We start from the raw sequence: 10635 nt of genomic DNA, 5'->3' as shown, positions 1-10635 counted from the left end.
TGTTGATGAAGTATTAATTTTTGGGGTGTTTTTATCTTTAAACTGTTAAATACTATTTAACGTTTGAGTTGTTGGTATATATTTAGTAACAACAGAACTCCTATGATGTTACGTGTTATGTTTGTTATGAGGATTGTATCTGTAAAAGGTTTATATTGTTAGACAATATTTTGAGAGAAAACCATTTTCTGTATTTTTTTTGTCGCGATTGTTCTTTCCTTGTTAGAGAGCCAAATTTGACATGATAGAAAAAACCTTACAGTTAGCTCAATCTTTTGTAAAAATTTGAAGAAAAAAAATTTCTGTGATTCTCTTTACGTATAGCAGAGTTAATATCAAAATTGAACTATGACACGATTTTAAAATTTCATTTTTGCAGCAAAAAAAGCACTTTTGTTCATGTCGTGTTTGCTGAAACTAGATATTTTTTAAAAGTAATCTTTTGAACCTATTTTGTCACGCGATCGAGCTTCATAACATTTGATGGTTAAAAAATGAGAATGATAAAAAATTTATACAACTGTCTGCTCTGTTGGTTATTCATGAATCTTTTTCGAATTGAAGTAGAATTAAAACTTAGTTTTCAAAATGAGTTTTATCCATCATTTTACTCATTGTTTTACAAACAAGAGTACCCTGTGCGGTACAGTAATAAAATGATTTTTTGCGAACCTGTTTTTTGCAGACAATTTTTGTACGTTTTTACGTTTTCCCCTGAAATAATCCTTTTTTAAATAAAATTATAAGGAACGCGAAATATAATACGTTTCGTCTAGCTATGTAGTCAGTGATTAGTTATACAGTTTAGCTATGTAGTGTAGTCATTGATGTGATTAATAGTAATTTTTGGATATCTTCCTTGTTTTTAACAATTAAATTGACTATGAACGATTTCGAACTATTTCTATTGTGTGGTTCCTTGTTTTCCTTCTGCAAAATTTATTTCAAAATGTTAACGCTCCAAATAAATTTGTCCCTGTCCATTTTTATATGTTTTCATTTTAATTTCTTGTATTTTCAATTTCCAATTGCATTGCAAAATAACATCAAATGTCACAATACCCGAAAGACCCACTTGGATTTCAGTTTCAAAAATGCAAGTTATCAAAAAAAAATCATTAGTTTTTAATCAAATGTCCTAAAGGTAGATAAACTTTCGAAAAATTTACGAGTCAAAACTGTTTTGTAGGCTGATTGGTCTTTAAAACAATTCAAAATTGATAATTCTAAAAAATAGATAGATACAAGAAATTATAAGTTTCTAGTTGTCTGCTCTTTTGGTTTTTCATACTTGTTTTCAGAAGTAACCGCAAAACTTAAGTGGTTTGAAATATGTGGAAAATTACTCTCTCGCAGTTGAATGCATTATGTCTGGAATGAATCAAGTTGGTACATCAGGTACTTCATCGAAAAATTTTGATGGCATCCTAAAGTTTTGACGGAGCGGGCACTCGGTATCCAACAATTTACTCAGTTTAATAACGAGTACTTTCATCAATCATATTTTCACAGTAAAAAATTGATCATCCATCAGTGCATGTTTCGACTGCCTCTTTACCGGTCCCAATTATATTTTGTTAAATTTTGTTTTAATAAAAATAATATATGCAGACTGCAAATATCATACATAAAGCGCAAAAAAATGAGTCGAAATAAGACGATCAATTAGTTTGCCTCAAATGTTTTGGAACGATTATGATTGCAAGATAGTTTGCCACTTCGTCGGAAGTAGTTAGTTTGCGGATTACGACTATCTAGTTTTAATCGAGTAACTGCAACCGCATTATTTAGGGCTGTGGCAAGCACCCTCGCGTGGCAAACTTTTACCAGATCAATATACACGATAATCAAGTTTTCTTTCTAAATTTGATTTGAATAACAAAAAACCACCCCAAGCATATAAATTCTATATTTTCTCAAAAAGTCGGAACTATCACACCTTTTTTTTCATATCAAAGGTCCATTCTCAGTTTTGATGAGATCATTGGATAAAACACTCGGTCTGCGAATTTGATTTGATTTTTAATAACCATAGGTGGACCGCTGTTTTGCGCCAAACTAAGTACCTGTACACACCACCACAAAAGTAATTTGGAAAGTTTTTTCTTGGCGATGAATTAACAAAGTATATGCAACTCTCTAGAATCTCGCACATTGCACGACTGGAGCTCAATCAACTTCAAGCCAAACATAGAAACCCCTAGTTGCAAAGCCGCCTGTATTGGAATTTAAATTACTAACAAAACAATGCTAGACCACACATTTTTGTTTTCAAATTTTTAATCTGATTGAATTTTTATCCAATGTTTTCCAAAAAATATAATATTATGAAGCTTTCGATCAAATGTAATTATTTTATGAACTATTTATTGAAACTTCTTTACTGATGCTGGTAAAAAACAATTAATTTTTTGAAATATAAAATATGATTAACTAAATAAAAACTCAACCCTTGTTTTTTTGCGATTATTTGTTTACAATGCTTGCTGCTTCTTTCAAATGAGGAATATAAGAAAATACATTTTGGCATACAAATGCATCACGTCTGAAATCTTTGAAATAGTATACCACGGTCTTTTTGAAATAGTGCATCCAAATATCGTTGTGAAGACAAAAATTGGCATTCACTTCAGTTCATTAGCGAATACTGAGATCACACCTAATTAATTTGCTAAATTTTGCACAACCATGGTAAGAATTATAATGTTACTCGGGAAGCTTGGCATTCATACAATAACCAGACTCGACATCTATAAACTTGATCCACTGATTGCTACTCTGTGTGATTTTTGATGGAAATTGTTTGTGCAATAAATTGCTAACTTGGCCAATTTGAAATGATTAATGCGCTATATGTTGCTTATTCTTAACAAAGGTAAGCGACCGGTTCAATCGTTCCAAATAACATTGAGGCAAATGTTTTCGTTATAACTTTAGAATACGTGATACTATTTGCTTTCTTTTTAACTTTAAATAGAGCGTGGGTGGATATAAACGAAGAAAATAACAAAAAAAAACAAATTCACTTCCATTTTATCTGTTCCAAAAAAAATTCTAGTAACTACCAATTTTTAAAAAAAGCTTTTTTTGGCCTTAAAGTGCAATCGAAATAATCAGGGCTTCCCGAAAATTGTTTTTTGAGTTTTAAAATATCTGATCATTATGTGAAATGAAAAGTTTTAAAAGTTTTTGGGCCCTTTTTGTCTAGTATTTGAATATCTCTCTTAAGAAACTCTTTGAATTAGTCTTCGTTATTTAAGTCAAGTTTTCAAAGCTTATTAGATATAAAATTACAAAAAAGGAAATCGTTAACTTATCTCAGTTGATATCAATAATTCTATTTATGTACACAAAAATAATGAAATTTTCAAATGTTCGTTAATACCCAGTCATTCAAATGTAGAAAATCAGTTATTGTGATCCATTCTTGTTTCCAAACCGTTCACAAATTGTTTTTTGAACTAGCTGGATCTCGTGTTGTGTTATTCGCGTAATTCTTAGCGATATCTCGGTAAATCACCCTGATCATAGGACCTGTACGAGTCTTTTCGGTCGTTCCGAGCGGTCATCGGCGGTGGCGATTGGTGTCCGTCGAACTGTTTGCTGTCGTAAGAGTGGGCTCGTCTCGGGGCGGGGTAGTCGTCTCGGAACTGTTGCGGGCTGTATACACCCGGGCGGTGGAAGCCTCCTCGGTCCGCAGTTGCGTATCGCGGGGTGTTTTGGGCGGGAGCTGGCTGGTACAATCTGTTCTCAGATGTTGCAGATCGCATAGTCACTAAAGAAAATCAAACCAAATAACTTTTTTTTCAATTAAACTATGAATATGTGATATGAAATAAGCGGGTAAAAACGATCATTTAAAGCGCAATGTCAGCTTTGGTTTATAGAAAAAACTTAATTCCAAAACAAACTAAACTCACCGATAAGCATAATGAAACTAAACGTAACCATTATCCAGAAAAATTGTTAATCTTACTTTATTTTGTGCTTGTGAACAGCTTTAAAAACAAAACATTTTAAGAAATGCGAGAAAATAGCTTGCACTAACAAACAGGGGTGGACTCAGAGCTTCAGAATTTTTGAGATTTAAGTCCTAAATCTTCCCCATTCCCTCTTTTCATTTTTTTTAGTTCTTTCAATTCTCTTTTAGTTAAAAAAATTTGTAAGAATAAAGGGAAACTCTTACGTTTTTCGTCAACCGGTCTTGGTCTGTTCCAAGTTAAGGCTTGCATCTGTCGCTTTTCCTCCGCCCTGATTCCCTTCACTTTGTTGCGAGTTAAGAGGACTTTGAAGAGACAACAGACGATGAGCATCAGTTGGATGCAGAAGGCGATCCAACCCATGAAAAGGGAGAGGCCACTCGTCTCGTAGCTGAATGACTTCTGGAAGTACCGCATAGCGGTTGCCGTTCCCGCTAGCGTCAGAATAGCTACAGCAGGAAAAAAGTCCAGTTAAAAACTTAATACAATGGACTTTATCCATTCGATTGGTTTAGCTTAGATAGGTTTCTTTGAATCTTACCACAAAAGCCAATCTTGCTTATTTTTGTTATTTGAAAGGTTAAATGTCTCTTTTGGTTCTCTGAAAAGTTTTGATTCTATCAAACTTTGTTCTTTTAAATTAGAAGTCCTTTATAAGAAGTTTTGGCTATCAAAATATGTTCCTTTATAAGTTTCAACATTTTCAATTTTCAAAGTTCCGTCAACGTAAAAATATAATGAGGTAGAATGTGTTTTGTACATTGGAATGCGCAAGTCCATCCGATGAATATTTCGTAGGCCACGTGTTCTGTGAAGACGTCGCTGATTAGTTGGAAGAAGACAGAGTAGAGACATGCAGACCCAATCAGAATGCACATGAAGAGACACACCTTGCAAAGCTTCACCTCCGTGTCTGAAATAAACAAACAAATAATTATAGTCTATTTTAAACAAACGAGTCACTGCAAACAGTTCACATCAAGTTCAAAATTGATGTGCTGATTTACCTATCAACGATCTGGAGTTTTTGACTCTTTTTTCAAATTTGGTTTTTTTTCTAAAAAAACGCTAGTCATGCAATTTTCATATATGAAAATTGTATGACTAGTGTTTGTTTTTCAAAAAACAAAAATAAAAAAAAGTCAAAGTTTTCAGTTGTAGCAGCCCAAAAAACGCTTAAATGCTTTGCCAGCAGTCGAATTGATTGTTCAAAGCGTTTTTTTCACAAAATTTTTTTTTTTTTAAAATGCTAATCATACAATTTCCATATATGGAAATTGTATGATTAGCATTTTTTTCATATGATATTTTTTTTCTTTTTTTAATGAAGAGATACTAATTTCGATACCAAAACAACAATAAAATACCTTTGAAATTCGATTAAACTCATTTTGCAAAAATGTATGAAAATTTTATGATTAGCATTTTTCCATAGACTAAGTGTATGAAATTGTATGATTAGCAATTTCGGTCTATGGAGGTCATCCCGGGAAGCAAACAAAAACAAACAAACAATAACCTTCTCTTTTCCTTTTCCAGCCCACCTAATATAAGCATCAATTTTATGCTGATTTTACAAGGTGAAATATCAAGACTAAAAGTATTTTGCGGAGGCCTGCTAAGTTTGTATTCTTATTTTGCAACAAAACAATGTGAACAAATATAAATTTGTAATTTGTAATCTCTATGAGCAGGGGCGGATCTAGGATTTTCTCGAGGGGGGGGGGATTTTCAAAAAATTTCCAAAATTTTGACGACCTTTTTTTGTTTTTTTTAGGTCGACCAAATTGATTTTTCGCACTGTTTTGCCCCTATTTTCGCAAAATTTTTGGGCACTTTTTGAAAATTTTGACAAAAAAATCGCGTTTTTTTTTGGCGCGCGCTCCCCCTCAAAGTTAGTATATATTGTCGCCAAAGGCGCCTTTAGAAAAATTTTAGGGTCAGTCGGCCAAAACTGGATTTCTGAAAAAGTATCAAAGGGGGGACCCTTTGGGTCGGCAGGGGGTCGAATCCCTGAAGGCGGCGTACGATCCCCCCCGCCCCCCCTAAATCCGCCCCTGTCTATGAGGCTAAGACAATAATGAGAAAGAACTCCTCAGTGACGAAATCTGCGAAGTTTCGCAATTTTCTTAAAATTTGACATAGCGCTTTTTAAAACTATTTGTTTGAAAGTTTGTACATTTTGGGACTAGAGAAAAAATAAATGATGAAGTCTCTTTTAAAGGCGTCAAGTTCACATCAAAAAGACATCTTTGGTCTTTCTTATTAAAGCCCCCTACCCTTGTAGACTATAACACCAACCCTCATCAGAACACAACAAACAGTGCGGCGGGGCTGGGGATCGATCGTTTAGCAGACCAATCTTTAGCATAAAAAATGAAAAATGTCTTTTGGCAGACCAAGCTAATAAAGTGATGCATGGTTGTTTGGGGGCAGTACAACAGTGCCGAAGTACAACAGTGTCGAAAATGAAAACTTTGTTCAACAGTGCCGAAAATGAAAACTTTGTTCAACAGTGCCGAAAATTTGAACAAATTTCAACATAATAAGTGCGGCAATCAAAAATAAAACATTAATCGTTTACAATCTTAAGTGGTAATTAAACATTTTGGGAGATAATATTTGCAATTTAAACGTTTTGGCGCCAAAATAATTGTTCAATCTGCTGTTGCAGACATTTTGGCGCCGAAATTGGAGTGATTTTCTTTAGTAATTAGCGTCAGTAATTTCCCGCTCTTTGGAAAATGCGAGTAACTTACTCGCATTTTCCAAAGAGCGGGAAATTACTGACGCTAATTATCAAAGAAAATCACTCCAATTTTGGCGCCAAAATGTCTGCAACAGCAAATTAAACAATTATTTTGGCGCGAAAACGTTTAAATTGCAAATTTTCTGAAATTTTCCCGCCTTTTTCGGCACTGTTGAAACCCCCCCCCTTCCCCCGATTGTTTGACAGACTCAAAAAGACGTTCAGTTTGGGGCCAAGCTTCCCCAATTAAGTCAATTATCTCACGATTTGTCAACAAAAATATCCACTTCAAAAACACAACAGTCTAAATAAACAGATAATCTTTGCGTTGAACCGATGCGGGGCAGTTCAACAGTGCCGATGCCGAAGTACAACAGTGCCGAAAATGAAAACTGTGTTCAACAGTGCCAAAAATTTGAACAAATTTCAACATATTAAGTGCGGCAATCAAAAATTAAACAGAGATTGTTTACAATCTTAATTGGCAATTAAAGATTTTGGGAGGGAAAGCTTGCCATTTAGACGTTTTGGCGCCAACATAATTCTTTAATTTGATGTTGCAGACATTTTGGCGCCAAAATTGGAGTGATTTTCTTTGTTAATTAGCGCCAGAAATTTCCCGCTCTTTAGAAAATGCGTGTAAATTATTCTGAAATTTTCCCGCCTTTTTCGGCACTGTTGTACTTCGGCACCGTTGAACGCCCCCATCTAAGCGCAGCGAGTCAAGCGGTCGCTAATCGCCAATGCCGCGTTTGAAGTTAGCTATCACACTTTATAATTGTTCTGAGTCTGCCAAAAAACCGGTCTGCTAAAATCCCTAGCACCCGCGGGACTATACTTTTTCGTTAATAAGTTCTGTAGTAAGGTCATATGTTTTTTACTCAAGTTGGCTGTTTTTTTTCAGCTTTTTTTTTAAAAACAAGACGATTTAGTTCTCGTCCGGAGTAATTGATATTAAGTCAACACAAGAAAAGTGAGTCGGATTGCAGTGGTAATGAGGTGGAAATTTTAAAAATCGCATTTTGGAAAAAGATGATATTTCCAAACCTGTGCCAAGTTGCCAAACATATTTTGAAAAAAAAAACTTAAAACTGTTTGGTTTGGTTGCGCTTATTTAACGTTTAACACAAAATATGAATTACACACAAACAAAAAATAAGAAGATGAAACAACAAACTAAAAACTTGCTTCGTTTTTTTTGCATCATTTTTATACAAATTAAATAAAATAACTCTTTGAGACCGAAAATGTTTTTCTTGTTTCATTCAAACATGTAATTGCGATAAGGATCCCTTTCTTTGATTTTCATTGCTGATTTTTTCATTGCAGTCTTTTAGCGGAAAAAACTAAGCTCTGCGAAAAAATGTGGGTTTTACCAAATGAGTTGAAAACATTCTGCGCTTACAAACAATGTGTTTAATGATAAAATCTTCAATTTGTTGACGAGAGCACTATTTTTTCTAGCGTATAACTTACCGATTAACGGAGCTTAAAAGAAAAACTTCAAATCTTGATTTCATTTCAACAACAATTCGATGACTGAAGACGAAGAAAGGGGGGGGGGGTTGAAAAGTAAAAAAATGCAGTTTGAGTTAGTTACCCACAATAGGAAGTGGGTATGACTCGTCACCCCTAGCCCAGATCCTGAACAGTCCGATGGATGACAAAACTTCATCTTCTAGGCCAGTGAGCATAGCCTGGTTATGTAAAGCTTCAACTCTGTCGAAATACCTGCAGAACAGTAGTTGGAAAAGAATGATTACATGACGACTCTTTATACGGGTAAAAACGTCGTAGAAAAATTGTACCCAAAAAGTACTTTTCTAACCTTACAAATAAAATCCTATAAAAAGGGACATAAGAAAAAGTGGTCATTTTTTCGAGTTTTCATTTGTTGACCTAACTGTTTCTCCACTTCACACTATAATATACAAAAACGCGTTTGCCTAAACGATTTCTGTGCCCATGCTCAAGAGCTTTTTTCGCGCCAGTTTCCATTCCTTATAGTTTTGACGTCAGTCGGCAGTCTAAAAAGAACGAAACCCTTTAAAAATAAAAACATGAACTTTTCAGGGGCGCCTGGTGAAACACAGTCATTCTGAGCCTGGTGCTCTGGAGCTACTCAACCATTTTGTCTTTAAGAGTAGCAGTAAGGTTGACCGGCTTGCGGACGAGGCTATACAGAGGTCAATCAACTTTCGGCGTTTGAACGAAACAAAAACAGCGTTATATTCTATGAGAAAAACACTGGGATCTACTTGACAATCTCTCCACCCCGATATTGTACCTACTAAAGAATCACCCCCCCCCCCTATTGTAACTACTAAAGAATCACCCCCCCCCCTATTGTACCTACTAAAGAATCACCCCCCCCCCCTTTCAAGAAGGGGGGGAGATTGTTAAGCAGATCTAAACACTGTTCTGGAAACCTGGCTTGATCTCACAAAAAAAAGCTAACCGTACAATTCCATTAGAGAATTCTATGAAAAAATGCTGCGGTTTTTTTTCAATATAGTGGTATGGATTTGCATGATCCATAAACAATTTCAACTACAATTGTTTTGCCATGTTTTGTCAACGCATGTTTCGTCAACTAGTTCCCTCTAACCTTTTTCGCTTTACCTTAATTGCCACCCCTTTTAGGAACTGATTCAACAATTTGGCAGAATTGAAATTTGTACCCTGCAAAAGCGATGGGGAGAATAGTCAGAGACTCAAGAAAAAGATGGGGAACAATTTTTACCTGTCATTTGAATCTTTGGGTTGGACTTCCCTGATCCACTGGTTAGTATACAGGGCCACAAAACAAAAGACGACGGCTGACAGCTGCAGACAGCAGAATATCCCATTCACTAACGCTTGACCAATCATAATCGCTATTATAACTCGCTACTAATCTACTAATAATTCCACTTTTTCACGAATTTTGTCGAAAAAAGGTAATTTAAAAAAAGATCAGGGTGAGACTAATTGTATGTATAGTAAGAAAACAAACAGATATGCCTGGTTTTAAGTAACAAAATGGTTAAATTTACTTGAAAAGTATAAAAATGAATTAAATTCAAACGTGCGTAGAATGGTTAGAACAAGGTGCACTTGTAAGATATGGTCGAAAGCTTTGCTTAAACAAGACGAAAAGTTTAAAACACGTTTTTCATGTTTCGACTTGAGTTGAATCTGAATTGGTTAGTTTTTGGCTGAGCCGATTTTGACCAACTTAATCAACGTGTCTACTAAGATTGTTTGTTTGAATTTATGGCTTATAAGCGTTGATATGAGTCAAATTTCTATATAAATTTTTGACTTAAAATACATATACGCAAGCTGTGTAACTTTTTTTTGGAAACCATACAAATTGTACCAAAAACTTCAGTACTCGTTTTAGTTAATGACCTCATTTTGTTAAAAAGTAAGAAATAAAAACGTTGCAAATAATTTAACTAAAGTTTTTAAAACCACCTGAAACACATGATTTCAACCTAGCTGACTATCTTTCGTGATATTTGTAAGAATTTCTTTGATTCATCGGAAGATGTTTTGATACATCACATTAATCTGTTTTCAGAAAAAACGATCATACAGGTGCGCTTAAAACAATTAAAACAGTTTTTTCCTTATTTTATTTCTGAATCAGTTATAATTTTGGTCACTTTAGTTCTATCAAACTGGAACGGAGCAGGAGTACGCTTGTTGCGAGTTCCTAGAATTAGTTGGAGCGCAAAAGGAAAATATATGCATGCTAAAAGCTTCAGAAACACTTTTTTTGTTAGCTGCTCAAAATTTGCGCTCTTTTGATAAATGCGGAAATTCTAGTTCATACGTTATTTGTCTGGGGAACCATTCATCATACCCCTCTACCTTGGAATAATAAGAATGAGCAACCAGGATGACCTTGAGTACGTGGAC

At 34.7% G+C, this 10635-nt stretch overlaps 1 protein-coding gene across 1 annotated transcript; it reads right to left on the bottom strand.

Moving 5' to 3' along the window:
* Positions 1-3247: 3247 nt before the first annotated feature.
* LOC134848054 (uncharacterized) lies at positions 3248-9910 on the bottom strand. Its single transcript, XM_063865389.1, has 5 exons — positions 9473-9910; positions 8330-8460; positions 4741-4893; positions 4187-4429; positions 3248-3775 (listed from the first exon to the last, which is right to left on the bottom strand). The coding sequence occupies exons 1-5, from the start codon at positions 9598-9600 to the stop codon at positions 3498-3500; spliced, it is 933 nt and encodes a 310-aa protein (XP_063721459.1). The 5' UTR covers positions 9601-9910; the 3' UTR covers positions 3248-3497.
* Between the last annotated feature and the right edge of the window lie 725 nt (positions 9911-10635).

The sequence above is a fragment of the Symsagittifera roscoffensis genome, chromosome 6, assembly GCF_963678635.1.
Source record: "Symsagittifera roscoffensis chromosome 6, txSymRosc1.1, whole genome shotgun sequence".
In the NCBI taxonomy this organism is placed as follows: Eukaryota; Metazoa; Xenacoelomorpha; order Acoela; family Convolutidae; genus Symsagittifera; species Symsagittifera roscoffensis.
Note: the sequence above shows the minus strand (reverse complement) of the source record. Positions and strands in the feature narration are given on the sequence as shown.

Excerpts from the sequence above, each read along its gene's own strand:
- LOC134848054 (XM_063865389.1), bottom strand. The coding sequence starts at position 9,600 with ATGATTGGTCAAGCGTTAGTGAATGGGATATTCTGCTGTCTGCAGCTG. Across the intron at positions 4,894-8,329 it reads ATACCCACTTCCTATTGTGG|ACACGGAGGTGAAGCTTTGC; the intron begins GTAACTAACTCA and ends TGTTTATTTCAG. Across the intron at positions 3,776-4,186 it reads AAGACCGGTTGACGAAAAAC|TGACTATGCGATCTGCAACA; the intron begins GTAAGAGTTTCC and ends GATTTTCTTTAG.